The 17,658-nt window shown below is 54.3% G+C and overlaps 1 protein-coding gene across 1 annotated transcript in view; it reads right to left on the reverse strand.

Moving 5' to 3' along the window:
- The window catches only part of LOC134055781 (zinc finger protein 345-like), a 45,391-nt gene extending 39,722 nt beyond the window's left edge, over positions 1–5,669 (reverse strand). The window contains exons 1-5 of the mRNA XM_062512243.1: positions 5,450–5,669; positions 3,879–3,958; positions 2,947–2,965; positions 648–695; positions 400–554 (exon numbers count right to left, since the gene is read on the reverse strand). Coding sequence (XP_062368227.1) covers positions 400–554; positions 648–695; positions 2,947–2,965; positions 3,879–3,958; positions 5,450–5,669 — 522 coding nt within the window. The remainder of the gene's footprint in view (positions 1–399; positions 555–647; positions 696–2,946; positions 2,966–3,878; positions 3,959–5,449) is intronic.
- Between the last annotated feature and the right edge of the window lie 11,989 nt (positions 5,670–17,658).

Below are 17,658 nucleotides of genomic sequence, written 5' to 3' on the forward strand. Positions count from 1 at the left end.
AGGAGAACCCCCCAGTCTGTCCCTGTCAGGACAGTGTTGGTAGCCGGGCTGTCCTGCAGCTAGGGATGATGCTGGGCTGGGAGATGGAGCAGGACAGAGAGGGAAAACAACAGTGACTTCCTCCTCACCTGCCTGGGGCTCCAGGGGCATCCTCCTCTTCCTTGCAGCCTCCTGCTCCTCCTCCATCCGGCCAAGGTTGGGAAATGGGAAATCCTGGTTTGGGGCAAAAGAAGGGGTAAGTGCATTGGGTTTGATGGTCCCAGTGCCCAAGTCCAGCTCGAAAAGTCACTGCCCCTTTCAGCCTCGGGGCCCCGCCCCCGCTCTTCGCCAGCTTTCCCTACCCCTCCAGGCTGCCGGGGGTCCCCTGGCTCCAGGATCGCCCCTGTGCATTCTCCCAACTCCGGGGCTCCCGCGTTCCACCCCCAGCTCTTTTGGGGAGCCACAAAACCGATATCGCCCCCGCTGGTACCAGGCGATCGCCACGTGGATCCCCCAAGAACCCCCAAAGTGGCATTTACGGCTCGGCTTGGGGTCCTGCAAGATCCAAATATCCCCTGACCGCAAAAAAAAGACCCTCCCGGAGACCCTCTCTCTCCTCCCCCCACCACCCCCAGTGGATTTGGGGCGAGCTCCCCCTCCCCCCTCACCTGCGGGTCCCGGGTAGGCGATGCTGCCGGAGCCGGGGGAGCCGCGGCCTGAGCAGGCGGGCGGTCGGAGAAACCGCGTGGTTTTCTGCAGCTCCTACTCCTGTTCCTTCCGCTCCTCCTCTTCCTCCCCCTCCTCCCTCTGTCCTTTTCCTGTTCCTCCTCTTCCTCTCGTTCCCCTCCACTTCCTCCTCCTCCCTTCCTCTCCTTCTCTCCCTCCAGATCCTGCTCTTTCTTCTCCTCATTCTGCTGCTCCCCCTCCTTTCTACCTCACGTTCCTGCCTTTTCCTTTTCCTTTTTTTTCCTTTTCCTTTTCCCCCTCTGTCTCTCCTCTTCCTCCCGCTCCTCCTCCGCTCCCAGCCCATCCCGGGCAGGTGCCGACACCCAAAAAGCAGCCCCACCCCGCGCAGCGCTGGGAGCGATACTGAGAGCACCGAGGGCCATCCTGAGACCACCTGTGTGATAACTGATAAAAGATTCGTGTTAATCATAAAAGTATTGGGGTTTGTATAAACCAGAATACTAAGGTCTGAAATGAAGCATGGACATTAGATAAAACATATATGATGAAATCATTCTGTTTAAATCCCCTGTTATGAATATTGTTTTTTTTCAGTAAATTGTATTTGATACCAGTTTGTAAAATGGGGGTTTCCCACGGCCTGAAAAATATTGCAAAATCAGATTTCCTGCCTTTGTATAATCAATTGCAACCTGAAAGATTTTGCGATACCAGATTTCCTGCCTTAGTGTAATCAATCCCAACCTATCTGTTAAGACCAGACCCCCCACGTCTACTGTTCCTTATCTACCAAGACCACATGGCTGCTTGACAAACTGTCCGGAGACTACAAGGAAAACCATCCTATAAAAAGGAGCTGCAAACCAAGGTTCGACGGAGCATGGAGTGGGCGGTGACTCCTCACGTTCCCCAGCGCTGCTTGCTCCGTCTATCTCAAATAAAGTAATCTAAATTTTGTTAAATATCGAGACTTTGTTTCTCATTTATAAAACCGGGAAGGAATTGGGAGTGCTTTCCCTCCCAGTACTGCTCTCAGTGGGACCACGGGGAGGGAACAGGGAGAAAACGGCGCCCGGACACGGGAGCAGCCGATAGTGGGCGGGGCTAACTGGAGGGCGGGGTTATGCAGATACAGAAGAGATCGCGAGCACTGATTGGTGGGCGGGAGTCTTTCCCTGGTCAGGTGACATCACAAGGAGAGGGGCTTTGATGATCTCTGGTGCCTGTGACATCAGAAGAGGGTGGACTCTGATGTTATCTGATGCCTTTGGTATCACAAGGGGCAGGGCTGTTAGGCGCTCTGGTGCCTGAGACATCAAGAGGAGAGGGGCTGTGACGTGGTCTGGTGCCTGTGACGACCAGGGCTGTAACGTGCTCTGGTGCCTGTGGCATCACAAGGGGCAGGGGTGTGATGGGCTCTGGTTCCTGTGACATCACAAGGGGCACGGCTGTGCAGTGCTCTGGTGCCTGTGACAGCACAAGGGGTAGGGGTGTGACGTAGTCTGGTGCCTGAGACGTCAAAAAGAGAGGGGCTGTGATATGCTCTGGTGACTCTGGCATCACAAGGGGGTAGGATTTTGATGTGTTCAGGTACCTGTGACATCACAAGGATAGTCCTGCACAAAGACTGTGATATGCTCTGATGCTTGTGACATCACAAGAAGGGGGAATTTGATATGCTCTGGTGCCTTTGACATCACAAGGAACAGGGCTGTGATGTGCTCTGGTGCCTGTGACATCACAAAGAGAGGGGCTTTGATCTGCTCTGGTGCATGTGACATCACCAGTAGAGGGGCTGTGATGTGCTCTGGTGACTCTGGCTTCACAAGGGGCAGGACTGAGATGTGCTGTAGTGCCTGTGACATCTCAAGGAGTAGTGCTGTGATGTGCTCTGGTCCCTGTGACATCACAAGGAGCAGGGCTGGCTGTGATTTGTTTGGTGCCTGTGAAATCCCAAGGGCAGTGTCACAGTGGGGGCAGCTCTCAATGTCCCCACAGGTCACTCTGTCCAGTGCAGCCATGCCAGCGGTCACTGCGCACTCGGGGGAGGCTGGGCTGGACGGGGATCGGGGCAGAGACGCCGCCCCCGGGACTGGAGTCTCCCCCTGCCTCTGGGCCCAGCCCCTGGTGGGAGCACCTTGGGCACAGCACGGGGCTGCTGCTGGGCCAGGGGGAGAGCCCCTGCCAGCTGCCTGGGCCCTTCTGATGCCTGTGCCACATCCCTGTGGCTCCTGTCCCTGCTGCTCCCTGCCACCTTCACTCCCTCCATCAAAGCCCCACTGAACCTCTTCACAGTGACCTGTGGAAAGAAAGAGAGACTGAGAGAAAGGAAGTGTTGTCAGATGACCCTGACTGGATGCCCAACACTCACCAAAACTGCTCTCTCACTCCCCTTCAGAGATGGACAGGAGAGAGAAAATAGAATTAATGCTTCATGGGTTGAGGCAAAGAGTGGGACAGATCACTCACCAAATGACATCATGGAAAAACAGGTTTGAAATTACAGATATGAATTGAATTTATTGCTATCAAAATCAGATCAGGATAGTGAGAAGTAAAATAAAACTTTAAAAACCCCTTCTTCCCATCCCTCCCTCCTTCCCAGCTCTGCCTCCTCCCCCAGTGGGTGCAGGGAGATGGGGAATGGGGGTTCTGGTCAGTTCATCACATGTTTCTCCTGCTGCTGCTCGGGGAGAGGAGCCGTTCCCCTGCTGCACCATGGGGTCCCTCCCTGAGACGCTTCTCCATGAACTTCTCCAAGGTGAGTTCATCTCAGGGACAGCAGTCCTTCACAAACTGCAGCAATGTGGGTCACGCTCCCATGGGCTCTCAAGTCCTACCAGGACCCTGCTCCAGCGTGGGAGCCTCTCTCCACGGGTTGCTGGTCCCTGCCAGGTCCCTGCTCCAGCACGGGTTTCTCATGGGGTCACAGCCTCCACTCAGGCGTCCCCCTGCTCTGGCACGGGCCCCTCCAGGCGCTGCAGGTGCACCTCTGCACTCTGTGCCCTCCATGGGCTGCAGGGGCCCAGCTGCCTCACCAGGGACTGCACCACAGAATCTCAGGGCAATCAGCTCCAGCACCTGCAGCAGCTCCTGCCCCTCCTCCTGCCCTGCCCTGGCTGTGTGCACAGTTGTTCCTCTCATGTTCTCGCCCTGCTCTTCCCTGGCCACAGTTACAACGGCAGGATAACTGATTTTCTTCAATCTCTTACCTGAAAGGTGTTCCCACCATTTCTACCTGGCCCAGCCTTGGCCAGCGGCCGGTCCGTCCTGGAGCCGGCTGGCGTTGACTCTGCAGGACATGGAGGAGCAGGTGCTTCCAGCAGCCTCTCACAGGAGGCGCTCCTAGAGACACCCCCGTACCAAAACCTGACTATGCAAGACTAGTATAAGTATGGTAGGGTTTTTATTATTGTTATTAATTCTTATTATTGCTATTGTCACTATTGTTGCTATTAATGTTGCAATTAATATTATTACTAATGTTATTCTTTTGACTCTGTATTAACAGTGGCTATAGTAGAACTTGAAACCAAAGTTCTTAACTGCAAGTAGAATTTATAATTTTGGCAGCTGCTGTCCCTGCCCTGTTCTGTGCCACTGCTGTGTGTGAAGCTGTTGCTGCCAGTGCTCCCCATTTCCCTGTTTTGGGAAATTCGATGGCATTGCTTACATGTCAGAGAGGGCTCATTCCAATCAAATGTATTGCCTGAGCTCTTCTAGTCCCAGTGTTAGAAGCTCGTTTTCTAATGTTGATGACTCTCAGTTTCTGCTAATACTTGTGATTTTATAATGAAATGTTCTTGGATGTGATTTTGCAAGATTCTGTAATCAGTTGTCTGTTTTGCTCTTGGATTTCTTAATGGTGTGTCAGAACTGACTGCAGCATTTTGGGTGGGAACCCTTCAATCTGAGCTAGTATTGTCTCCGCAGTAGTTGGTTTTGCACATCTAAGCAGAGATAACAAAGATTGCATTAAGTGAATATTGTGCCTTGTTGTGGAACGGTCCTGGTTTGAAAGACAGGTGTTTGCTAAGGAAATAATCCTTCCTTCCTACAGATTATTATGATTCTGAAATTAAGGGAGCTCTCAGGCAAAGATATGGGGATAGGAATAACAGTTCTTTACTAGCATATCTAACAAGACAAACAAGAACAACAACAGCTATGAAATTACCCACAAACAGAACAGTAACTCAATCCCAGTGTTTTTTGGCTGCAGGCACCTCTTCCCTGAGCTGCAGTTCCCGGTGCTGGGGGCAGGCGGGTCCCGCAGAGCTGCAGGAGGGCTGGGGGTGATGGCAGCGCTGTCCCAGGGGGAGAGAGAGATGGAGAGAGCCCTTGGCTTACTGTGTTGGTCCTGAGGCTCAGCAGAGTGCTGGATGGTGGCAGGTTAAAGCAAGAAGGCTGCAGTGCAGGGTCCGACAGCAGTGAGGATGACTCCCGGCGATGGGATGGCAGGAATGGAACTGAGGCGGCGATCGTCCTTCTCATCCGAACTCCATGGGGAAAATGGGCCGAGGCCCAGCCTTCCACTTCCTCTTCTGGATGTTTGAATCTCGCGGGGTGTCCCTCTTTCTCCTCTCCCTTGTCACCAGGGCCCAGTCAACAGGTATCTTAGCATGACAATGGGGAAAATTCCACAGAGGGAAAAGGGAAAGAACAAACTCCCAACAGGAACCCGCAGTGCTCGGCTCCAGGGAGCTGCGGTGGGAGCTGCAGGTTGTGCCAGGAGTAAGGAATGTCCGGAGCCCCCGGCAAGGGGCCGGCAATGGACACTGACCCTTTGCTGAACAGGAGTGGTCGGTGCCCGGGTACGCCGGGACTCTGAAGGAGCTGGGAATAGCAAGAGAGCCTGGGTCAAATATCAGCACCGGGGCGGGCACGGCCTGGGAGGAGGCCGGGAGGGCCCGCAGAGCCTCTCTGCTCCAAAGCCACTCCTGCGGCCGCGGGGCAGCTCCAGGGATCTTTGGGGCGTGGAGGAACCGCAAGCGGGCGTTCATCGGGATATTATCCCGATGCGGGGGAACTGCCGCTGGCTGGGGCCGCTGCCGAGCACCACCGCGGTTCCCCAGGAGCCCCCGGGCAGAGCTCTCTGCTCGGGACCAAGGGCCGGGTGCCCGCTCGGCAGCTCCGAGACGGCAGAGTTTTGGGGATGCTGGTGTTGGGCGCCAAACTCCACCTGGCTCCAAGCCCCGTTCCACTAATTGAAGCGAGAAAGTCCCTTCTGAGCTCCCCTTTCTCCAGACAGAGCCCGCTTAGCTGCTCCTCCTGAGTTCTCCAGACCCTTTCCCAGCTCCACTCATAGGACTCTGGACGTGCTCCAGACCCTCGATGTCTTTCTTGGAGTTTGAAGCCCATCACCTCATCCCAGAAAACCTGGGCCACTCTTTGTGCTGAGGGCTCTAGGGTGATTCCCAAGGAGGTTTTGAGGGGCTCCAGGGTCATTCCCAGGGAAGGGCCTGTCAGGACATGCTCTGCTGCACGCTCACCTCTCTGCTCCATGAGGAACGGGCCGGACAATTCGTAGTGCTGGCACCGAGTGCTCCCCAGAGCCCACATGTACTCCAGCCATTCCAGGTTGCTGATCAAGCACCTCACATTCATCTCCCCATAGGGGGTGTCCACCCTTCTCCCTCTTCCTTTCTTTCTCATCGTCCCCCTCCGTTATCGTCAGCTGCTCCCCAGTTCGCTCTTGGTGTTCCTTCTTTTTGCCCTTTCGTCCCCTTTTTCCCACAAGCCCCCCATTCCCAGCCCCCTACCGCTCAGTTTTAGAGACCCACTCTCCCCTTCTGCCCACTTCCCCACCCGGTAGACTCCTTCCTTATCTTCTCCCAATCCTCAATCCCCTCCCACGCTTCCTCTGGAGGTCCCGCTCCTCCCACCACCCAGGTTAGAGGTCTCATCACCCCCTTTTCCCGCCGTTAACCCATCGTGTCCCACCTCCCCCGCTCACCCGACAGCTCCGCAGCCGGGGCTGGCTCCCAGCACCACCAGCACGGCCCCAGCTGCCGCCACACGCCCCAGGGCCCGCGCCGGGCAGGTGCCGCCAGCCCCAAAGCAGCCGCGCTGCACTGGGAGCACCAGACCGGAGCGGGCTCGGGCCATGAGCGCCGCGCGCTCTGATTGGCTGAGAGCACTTTGGGCACCTGTTCTTCTGAGGCTGCCCCTGGCAACTGATGAGTCATCAACTATTCGCACTCTGATTGGCTGCAGTGCGCTCCAGCTGCTTTCTGATTGCAGTCCGGGGGGGGGGGGGGGGGGGCGGTGAGGTTCTTTCCGGAGGGGGAACCTTGGCATGCTGGGCAGGTGGGAGCTCAGGTGCGCCCAGAAATGTGTCCCCAGGTAAGCGAGATCTCAGGGGTGCCCATGGCGAGGGCTAGCCCGATGCCAGGCTCCCACCAAAGCCACTCTGTCCCTGCCCCCGGCAGCCGCCAGGACAGAAAATGGAACCGAGGGTTCCTGGCTGCGGATAAGGACCAGAAGAGATCCCTCAGCAAACTCCGGCACAGGCACAACAGACCCAGCCTGGGCGCAGTGAGTGAATTTATTACCAACCAAATCACAGCAGCACAAGGAGAAGGGAAAGAAATCTCTCCAACACCTTCCCCCGACCCAACAGGGATCACCAGGACCACGGATCACCAGGGCTCTGCCCAACGGGGGTCGCTGGGGATCATCCAGCACCGATCCTCCCATGGGGGATGGAGCTGCAGCAGAGCACAAAGCTTGCCCCGCACTCGGGGAAGTCGCAGGGCTTCCCTTGGTGGTGCCTCTGCTGGTGTCAGTAAAAGTGAGAGCTCCAGGTCCCTTCGTGTCTCTATCACTCCATCGGGCCTCTCCTTGGAGTGGATGTGCTGATGGGTGACGAGCTCAGAATTCCACCTGAAGGTCTTCCCACGTTCCAGGCCATTCCCCAGTGTGGATCTTGTGGTCCTTGGTGAGGTTGGAGCTTCAACTGAAACTCTTCCCACATTTCCCATACCCACAGAGCCATTCCCCAGTGTGGATGTTCTGGTGTTCCCTCAGGTGGGAGCTGTAGCAGAAGCTCTTCTCACATTCCAAGAGCTTGTGGGGCTTTTCTTCTTCCTCCATCCAGCCGTGGCTTGGGAATGACAAATCCTGGTTTGAGGGGAAAAACAAGTTAGGAGCTCCTTGGGCTGAGGGCTCCTCCTGCCCAAATCCATCTCTAGAATGTAGGAGGTGTCTTGCATCCATGAAATTCTCCAAAATATCAAGATTCAACCCAAAAAACCCTCCAAGGTGTTCCCTATCTCTGATCTCTCCACTCTGGGGTCCCAGAGGTTTCCCTTCCTTTGGATGATGGGAGTCCAATGGCTCCAGGGGTTGCCCCTTCTCCAGGGTCCTGCTTAGGGATGATCCAAGGGTTTTTGGGGGGTCCATGGGGTCCCTTCTTCACTGATGCCTCACTTTGAGATCCCTGGGATCCCAGAGGTCCCTCCCCCCCATTCCAGGCTGCCAGGGACCCCCCAGCTCCGGGATCACCCCTCTCTGCTCTCCCTACTCTAGAGGTCTCAGGGGTTCCTCTCCTCTGCTCTCCCAGGGGTTCCCAGGACCAATACTGGACCCCCTGCCAATACTGGACAATGGCCACGTGGACCCCCAAATATCCCCCCAAGAGGCTCATCTTTGGGGTCCTGCAAGATGCAAACACACACACACAGGAAAAAACCTCCCAGGGATACCAGATGATATTTGGGGTTCAATTCCGCAATATGCGAGCTCCAAACACACCCCAATTAAAAAAAACCCTCTCAAGGACCCCCCGATAGGATTGGGATGAGCTTTCCCTCCCTGCTGACCTGCAGGATGCGGTGGGGCTGATGGTCCCGGGGGCTGCGGCCACAGGGAGCACTGGAACCTCCTGTTTCTCCTTCTCTGTCTCCTCCTGCTCCTCTCCTTACTGCTCCTCCTTTTCCTATCTCCCTTCTCCTGCTCCTCCTCCTTCCTAATCCCACCTCCTCCCCAGTTTCTGCATTCTGTATATTTAGAGTGGAGAACCTTGCTTGTTTTTAGAACTAGAACAAAGATCCCAGATGGAACAAGCCTTGCTGGTTTTAGTCAGAAGCATCAGTGACTAAAGGTCATGTTTCCTTTGGTTTTGTCCCGTCCTTGCTCCTCCTCAGCGTTCAGACTGGATTATGGGGTGTCCTTGTTTGCTGCATTTGCAGAGTTCCTCTTGGATCCTTTGGGCAGTAGGCTGTGCCCTGGGAGGATTCTTTGTGCTCCTTTGTGACATAGGAGAACCTTCCAAGTGGTTTTTGCGTGAGCTGCTGCTGTGATGTCACAGGAACGTTGCCACATCCCAGTGGTGTTCCCATTGCTGTGGGACAGAGGCCTCAGTGCCCGGAGCAGCGCTGGGTGCCTGCTGATTGCCGGAGGATCCTCCGGCCTGAGGCATTCTCAGCTCAGCCCCTGACGTGTGTCCTTCTGTGCTTGCAGGGCTACAGTCTGCAGACGTGTGCAGCACAGCCAGAATGATCCAGCCAGTGGTTGCTGCAGTTTGCACTCTGTACTCTGTGGCTTATTCAGGGTATTTTTTAACCCACTTGGCAAGTAAGTTGACTTTTTCCCTGGCTGCAGCATCTGTGGCGTTGGGCTTGCTGTGTGCTTTCTGTTCTTCCTCTGGACCCCAGTTGACTTTGTAACCAAATTGCCATGAAGACACCATTAGATTGGCAGAGCTCCTGCCAGCAGCTGCAGCTGAAGAAGGGGGTGTCTACAGCCAGCGAGGCGTTTGCAATGAGGCCCGCACGGGTTCTGTTCCCTCAAGCAGGGCGTCTGTGGCAGTGGAGCCTAGAACTCCCTCCATTTGCTGGTCCAGCCAAGAACCGACACAGCCCAGTATTTTGTGCTGCTCTTTTGCTTGCTCTGTGAAGGGACTGTGGCTCCTGGAGGGATGCTGTGAAAGCAAAATGCTCTCTTGGGGTTGCCTTGCTCTGTGGCACTTCCCACCACAGGCAGTTTTTTTTCCTACCAGCATCTGGTTCATGTTCCCTCTCCCACTGCAGGGCACCTCATGCGTGGATCCCAAGCAGCTCCTCCTTCGGTGAGTGGGAAGAAACCTTTGGTGTTCAGAATTGTGCAGCAAGTTGTGAGCTCTGTGTGTGGCAGCTGAGTGCCATCCTGGGAGGCTGAAGGAAAGCTCCTGTCAGGGTCTTTGCAGCAGTAACAGCAAAGGGATCCCTGGCAGTTTTCTCCTTTTCTGCTGAAGAGTTTTAGAAGAGCTGCAGGTCTGATTTTGCAGGTAGAAGACTGGCCTTAGTCACGGTGAAATATCAAATTCCCAACAATAAGTGGCAATGTCAACTTTAGCCCATTGTTAGTTTAAACAACTCTGAACTTTGTTTCTGCATAGCGCAGCTGGATGAGTAGCTGAGGATAAATAAGGTGATAACTGAGATAGAACTTCCTGTCCCTCACACTACTGCCTGTCCACAGGGCGGAAAAGCTGCACCAGCACCTCCTCTGGCTCCCTCTGCTTCCAGAGAGGAAGAAGACAGCAGTGAGCTTCCTGCTATTCTGGGGGATGAGGGTGAACACCCCGTGGTTTGGGAATACAACGGTGAGGCTCCCGCAGTGTGGGACAAGGACAGCGGACATCTCCCGGCGTGCGACGAGGATGGTGGATGTCCCCTGGAATGGGATGAGGATAGAAAAGCTCCCACAGCGTGGGATGATGGCCAACCTGCAGCATTTTGGGAAGAGGATGGAGAACCTGCAGCTCTTTGGGAAGAGGACGGAGAACCTGCCTCTGCTTGGGAAGAGGACACTGAACCTCCCTCTGCTGTGGGATCCTGGGCTGAACATTCTGACAGCAGCACAGCCTCGCAGCCAGAGGGGAGAGGGGAGTGGTGCCTGATGCAGCTGAGTACGTCTGTTCTGTTCCTGTGTGCCAGAGCAGGGTGCTGTGCGTGTGTCTCTGCATGAGCTGCACCTCGTGCTGCTCTGCAGCTGAATGTCACGGAGTCATTTACTGTCCTTCCCCAGCTGAGACCAAGGGGCTCATGGCCCCAGGGAGTGGGGCTGCATTCTGGCTCTGCTGCAGGGCAGGGTCTCCATCTGGGAGGGAGCATCTTCCGTGTGGTTTCTTTCAGGGAACATGGTGAGCGTGGGGGAGCCTGCTGAGAAATACCTGGAACTGGGGCAGATTGGCCAAGGGTAAGTGCATGGCAGTTACTTATACACAAGCAGGGCCAGGTATTTTGCTGGTGCAGGATCAAGTGAGAAGTCAGGAGAGACCTTCAGACACTGGGGTATGATCCTGCTGTCTCTCAGTCCTAATCCAAATTGGTAACTGTGGTCAGAAGGCACTGTCAAAGGCCTCTGAGGCTGGCAGTGTCCCGCCTGAAGGAAGGAGCAGGACCTGGAAGATCTTCAGTGCCTGGAATTTGATTGCCTTAAAGAGCAGCTCACGTGGTGACCTGGTCACCAGTCAGACTCTTAGAAAACAGTTCTCAAGAAAAACTAGGAAGTGCTTTTCCCAGCACAGGTAGTAAACCCCATACATTCAGTAACAGACACAGAGCTGCTGCACTCGAGAGGAAAATGCATCACCTGCCTGATGGCAGGGCCCCTGTGGATCCTGCAAGTCTTAGGCAGGAAATGCAAAAGAATGTAATACATTATTTTCCAGGTTTTTAGACACCCACCCCCCACCTCAGGTTTTGAACTAAAGGAATTCAGTGTGGACATTTGGGATTTGCTCCATCCCTTTTCCTTCATGTTGGCCTCAGTTTTCTCTTGCACAGCTTGCATGGCAGCTGCTGCTCTGGTGTTTGAAGGGTAGATGCACCCAGGTGTTTTGTGAATGCTACAGGCAGCAGAGATCTCCTGTGTGGGCTGGCTTTCACTCCCAGGGCCTAAAGCACTGCTTCTTTCTTCTCTGCTGTTTTGTCTCCAGGGCTTTCGGAACTGTTTATAAAGGACTCGACAGGGCCACTGGAGGAGAGGTCAGTGCCAACATGTCCAGCACGTCTGGCAGCTCTCAAGGGCTCTCCCATCTGCTCGGAGCTATGGCTGGAGCTTTGGGGGCCCAGCAGAGCTTTCCTGCTCAGGCTGCTCCTCTGAAGGCAGAGCAGTGTCAGCCTTGAGAACACAGCTGGGACAGACTTGGTCCTTCTGAAGTGCCCAAAGGAATGCAAGGAGGGCAGTGGTGTCTGTCAGAGCAGGACACGCTGGCTTGGTCTTCAAGTCTAAAACCGTGAATGCGTCAACTGGTGGAGACTGAGGCCCAATTTCTCTGCATCCCAGCCTTGGACAGGAACGCTATTTAGCAGTTTTTCCATCCTGCTTTTCATCTTCAAAGGATACCTCATGGCCTAATTAGGGAGAGATCCTGCTTGGGCTCAGTTTGGGGTTCTAGTCCTACTGCAGCTGCTCACAGAGAGAGAGGGAGAGGAAATGAGAAGATGAATGCCCAGAGCAAAGCTCTCTCCTAAACCCTGCAGTTGTGTTTGGGTCTGGTGTCAGTGACAGCCTGTGACAGGATTCATGTGAGCAATGGATGTGCGTGTTTGCTTTCTTGTGCAACCCCAAACAGAGCAGTGGCATTTGAAATCATGACCAAATCCCATAGAATTGCTAAAGGGTTCTGGGCTGTTTTGCTCTGTTTCACAGGACCAGAATGACCTCCTGCTTGCAAAATGTGTTTAATAATAATAATGATGTTGATGATCGTCATCATCATCTTCAGAGTGGTGGTAAACTAAGGCCATTTGAGAAGACTGTAGGTGCAGAAAATGTTGTTAGAGCTTTGAGGCTGACAGCTGAGGGACCATTTCTGCAGAGCTTACAAGGCCAAATGTCTCTGGCCACGTGTCCTGTAAGCAGCCCACAGTGAGCAGAGAAATGGGCTGTGGGAACGGCACTTGCTGAGCTCTGGTGTCCCATCCCAAGGCAGTTTGGCACAGCCAGGCTCCGCTGCTCCAGAAATATTTGCTCCGTGTTTGCTGTGGTCTCCTGCCACAGACCCCTCCAGTTAAAGGTCTGCAATGTCGCTTCAGGTGGCCATAAAGAAAATGAGTCTCGGAGAGCAGAACAGGGAACGAGCTGTGAATGAGATCCTGGTCCTGCAAGGCAAGAAGAACCCCAACATTGTCAACTCGTTGGACAGGTGAGTGCTTCAGGTCTTATGCCATGCAAGGACCCTGCGTTCATCTTTCATCTGTAGTCTGTAGCCTGTTCTGAAAAAGCCTGACCCAGCCATATCTTCCCAAAACAATAGCCTGGCAGTTCACTCCCTCCATGCTTTTGTTTGTTTTTTTCTTCAAGGTGACCCCCTTTGCTGTGTCTTATGACAAGTGCTGATAAACCATGGCAGAAATTATTTCCCTTGGCTTCTTCTTTCCAACTTGTTTCCATTGCTGCAGATGCCAGGAAGCCCAGGTTTCCAGAAGTGCCTCATTTGCCCATTTTTCAATGGCCTTGCCAGTTTGTGAAGGCACTTTGTGCAAGGTTTTCCAAACAGTTGATAACTTTTGTCCCAAGTGCTGTACAGCCTCCTTTCCTGGATAACTCTGGAAGTTGTGTTGCCTTGTTCTGGAGGGAATGGTGGAACTGATGAGTTCAGACGCTGAACCAGCTGGGGGCAAGTCTTGTGGTTCCACATTGATCTGGGCTGTTGCTAAACTGCATTTTTCACTTGCTTGCCATCTAAGGCATCTCCTTTCTCACAGGTGTCTCCTTCTCCTTCAGACTGTGTAGATTCCAAGGCCTGTGCAGGCTGGCAGGAATGTCTCTCTGTCTGATTCTACTCTCATTGACAAGTGACCTGGAAACACAACTCCACTTGAGGCTTTTCCATGGGGGATTGTGCAGTGCACATTCACCTCCATGCCACTGTTTTCCTCTCCCAGCTTCCTTGTTGATGAAGATCTCTGGCTGGTGATGGAATACATGGATGGAGGAACTTTGCAGGACATTGTCACACAGACACACATGGCTGAAGGAGAGATGGCAGCTGTCAGTCGGGAGGTGAGGGATCCTGCTTGTGCTTCCCGTGGCTTGGACACCATGGTCCTTCCAAACAGGGTGTGAGAACAGGAGTGGCTCCATGCTCAGGGCTTTGTTTCCATGTTGCTTTTATGAACTGGAGAAGAAAGAGCCTCTGAAGTGAACGACCTGCCAGTCTCACTACACTTCTACTCTGTTCTTGTCCCCTTTCCTGCTGTTGTGGTACTCTCTCTGTCTTTTTTTTTAGTTGATTTGCTGTTCTCAGCTTTGCCTTGAACCATTTGCTTGGAGCTTGTCTGCACTGTCTCCTGGCCTGTCGCAGCAAAGTTGCTGCCGGGAGAATTCCAAACTGCCCTTTCTTGTGTGATGTATTCTGGCCATTGATTTTTACCCTTGTGTTTCTTGTTCTCTCTCAGTGTCTGCAGGGCCTGGATTTCCTCCATTCCAACCGGGTGATCCACAGAGATCTGAAGAGCTCCAACATCCTTCTGGGAATGGACGGCTCTGTCAAACTGGGTGGGTGCTCCTGGCCAGGCACGGTGCTCCCAGGGTGTGAGTCTGAGGCTGTTTCCCAGTGACAACCAGAGCCCCACAAGTGCTGCTGGTGGCACTGCCCGGCTGCTGCTGCCAGCTGAGAGCAACTGCCCCGCACAGAGAGCTCAGGAGAGGAGCAGGGTGTCAGGAGTGGCTTTGCTCTAGGTGTGGCCCTTCCAGAGGGACGGGAGTTGGAATCTAAACTTCAAGGGAATCAGTAAAAGCCACTGCATGAAAGCTGAGGGTTTCTTTAAGGGTCCAGTTCCATCATTCCTTGGCCACAGCCCTGAGGACTTTTCCAGCTGACTTCAGTACTGCATTCTCAGACTGAGAGTGGGGAATCTTTGTGCTTGGTTTCCTCATTCCAGCTGTCTTTGACAGTGTTTGTTTCTGTCCTCAGCTGATTTTGGCCTCTGCGCTCAGCTCGGCCCTGAGCAGGACCAGTGCAGCTCCATGGTGGGCACTGCTCACTGGATGGCCCCAGAAGTTGTGACCAGTTCTCCTTATGGCCCCAAGGTGGACATCTGGTCTTTTGGTATTGTGACCATCGAGATGGTGGAAGGAGAACCTCCTTACTTCAAGCAAACAGGGGCTATGGTAAGAGGCAAATTCTCCAGTGTTTGCAGAGGCCTGTGAGCACAGGGTCGCCCTGCACTGGGAGGAGCAGCTGGAGGTTTCTGCACATTGGGAAGGGAACTCCCAGAGGACTCGAGCCTGAGCACAGATGAACATTCGGCAGTCTCCAGCAACAATTTGCTTTGGGTTTTAAGTTGTTGCAGCTCTTCCGTCTGTGAGGATGACCTGAAAACGCAAAGCCAGTGTATCAGCTCTAATGTTATCTTGCAAAAAAACCCCAAACCAACCCCAAAATCCACCCCCAAACCCTACAAGTTTTCTGAAGGAGTTTCTAAAAGAGCCAGATCAACTCCGCCCTGATTTTTCTCACTGGGAAACTTGTCTAAAACATGAAGAGCATTGCTTACCACACCCCTAGTCCAACATATTTCCTTCCTGGTCTGAGCTGCTTTCTCTGTCATCAAGCCTGAGCTTTCAGCAACCCAAACCTCCTGTTCCTTGCCTGGCAGTTTCCAGGATGGGGCATCAGGAATGCATTTACTTCAGTGTCAGTGGCACTGCAGACATGTGTTTGATGTAAGAATCCTTTGATATAACACATGCGGGCCACACTGGCTCTTGGAAATGGCCCGTAAAGCTGGTATTTGGAGAAGCAAAAATGTGCTATTTCTGATGCAGGTTCCTACTAATAACGTCAGCCAACGAAACTGGCTCTCAGGGCAAGATCATTTGGATGTTGCAATGGCTGCGGCTGCACCAGGGTTTGGGGGTTTTGGCTGGCATAGAAAAATGAGCCATGAGCAGTGCCTCTGCCAGGGAGGAAACTGCCCCCGGAGCTGGGGCTGAGGAGCCAGGGTCGATGTGAGCACTCGTGGGTGTGAAGGAAGCCGGCAGAGCCCTGGGTTTGCTTTTCCTGCAGGCTCGCACTCTGATCCGGCAGAACGGGACCCCGCAGCTGCAGGAGCCCAGGCGCCTGTCGGCTCTGCTGCGGGACTTCCTCGAGTGCAGCCTGGAGCCGGACGAGGAGCGGCGCTTCTCTGCCCAGGAGCTGCTGCAGGTGAATGCGAAGCGGCTGCAGGGGAAACAGCAGCACGAGGGAGGGAGGGAGGCAGGGAGGGAGGGGTTTTCTTGGGGGGCCCCCCCTCCGCCAATCTCCAGTCTCGCTGCTTTTCACGAGCAAAGCAAACAGAGCCCTCGCCTGCTTTGGGCTGGCAGGGTCCTTTCGAGGTCATCTGCACCTGCTAACCCACAGAGCAGGGACATCTTCAAGTGGCTCAGGTGGCTCAGAGCCCTGTCTGACCTGAGTTTGGATGCTTCCAGGAAGGAGGCACCTCCCACATCTCCAGGCACCCTCTGTCAGTGTTTCCCCAGTCTCCTGGTAAAAGAATTCTTCCTTCGACCCAATCTGAGCCTGCTTCCCTCTCTTGAGTTTCAAACCATTCCCCTTCATCCAGGAACTTGACTCTAGAAAGTAATGGCTCATTTCTTTCTTTTTTATCCTTTGGACAGCACCCATTTTTATCATCAGCCAAGCCTCTCTCCAGCCTGACCCCTCTGATCACTGCAGCAAAGCAACGGCGGGTGCAGCAGAGGAGATGAAACATCTGAGAACAGCTTTTTGTGACAGTAGTTAGGTCTAGTTAGGTAGGGTAGTTAGGACTGCTAGTTAGTTAGGGTCGTTAGGAGAGCCTGTTTGTTATGGCAGGTTTTGGAATAAAAAGTCTCTTAAAACCTCAACACCCTTGTGTTCCTTCCTTCTCCCCCTGTGACTCAGCTGCCCCGAGCAATGCGAGGAAACAGGGTCAGGGACTTGTAGATAAGAGATGATCACTTCCAGAAAATGGCACTAATTGACGTGGACTGTTGTTCAGCGGCGGCCGGAGCTCGGTGAGGCGGCCCCAGCGCAGGGTCCCGGGGACAGGGCAGCCACCTGTGTCCTGCCCACAGGAACCGGGACGAGCCGGCGCTGCTCCGGCACCGGCTCCGGCCGAGCTCCCAGCGGGAAGGAGACCGCGGGCAGCCGCTCCCCCAGCGCCCCCAGCCCAGGGGCAACACGGGCCGGGCACGGGACAACGAACCCGACAGAGCCCCCCGCCGCCCCCTCCGCCCGCAGCGAGCCCCGAGCCCCCGCAGAACCGAGCGCGGCTCCCACCTGCGCTGGGGCCGCCTCCGAGCTCCGCCGCCGCCGCCTCACCGGTGGTTCCCAGTCACCCCCTATATGATCCTGGTCATTCCCAGTTTGTGCCAAATCGCTCCCGGTAGGATCCCAGTTGCTCCCAACAACGTCCCAGTGGCTCCCAGTCATCCCATCTATGTTTTTTTTCACTCTCAGTCACTCTCAGCAAGATTTCAGTATGAGCCCAGTCACACCTTCTATGATGCCATTTTCCCCCACTGTGGTCCCAATTGCTCACAGTGTAAGTCCAGTCACTCCCAGTATGATCCCAGTAACCTGCAGACACACCCAGTATGAGTCCAGTTTGATCCTTGTCACCCGCAGTATGATGCCAGACACTCCCAGTATTATTCCAATCACACCAAATAGGAACGTGTCAGTCCTAGTATGACATATGACCCCAGCATGACCCCAGCAGGTCCCAGTATGATCCCAGTTGCCCCCTGCATTGTTCCAGTTTCTCCTATTAACTCCCACTATGGATCTGGTCATTCCCAATAAGATTCCAGTCAGTTCCAGGATGATCCAAACCACTCCCAGTCTTTCCCAGTACATCTCAGTTGTCCCCAGAATGCTCCCAATAACTCAGCTGCTCTCAGTTGTCTCCAGGATGTTCCCATTTGCTCCCAGTAGCCCTCAGTGTGGTCCCAGTATATCCCAGTATGATCCCTGTTGCCCCAGTTCTGCTTCCAGGGGGTTCTTGTCCCAGTCCTGGTGTATCCCAGTGTCCC

Source organism: Cinclus cinclus, chromosome 35, assembly GCF_963662255.1.
Source record: "Cinclus cinclus chromosome 35, bCinCin1.1, whole genome shotgun sequence".
Lineage (NCBI taxonomy): Eukaryota > Metazoa > Chordata > Aves > Passeriformes > Cinclidae > Cinclus > Cinclus cinclus.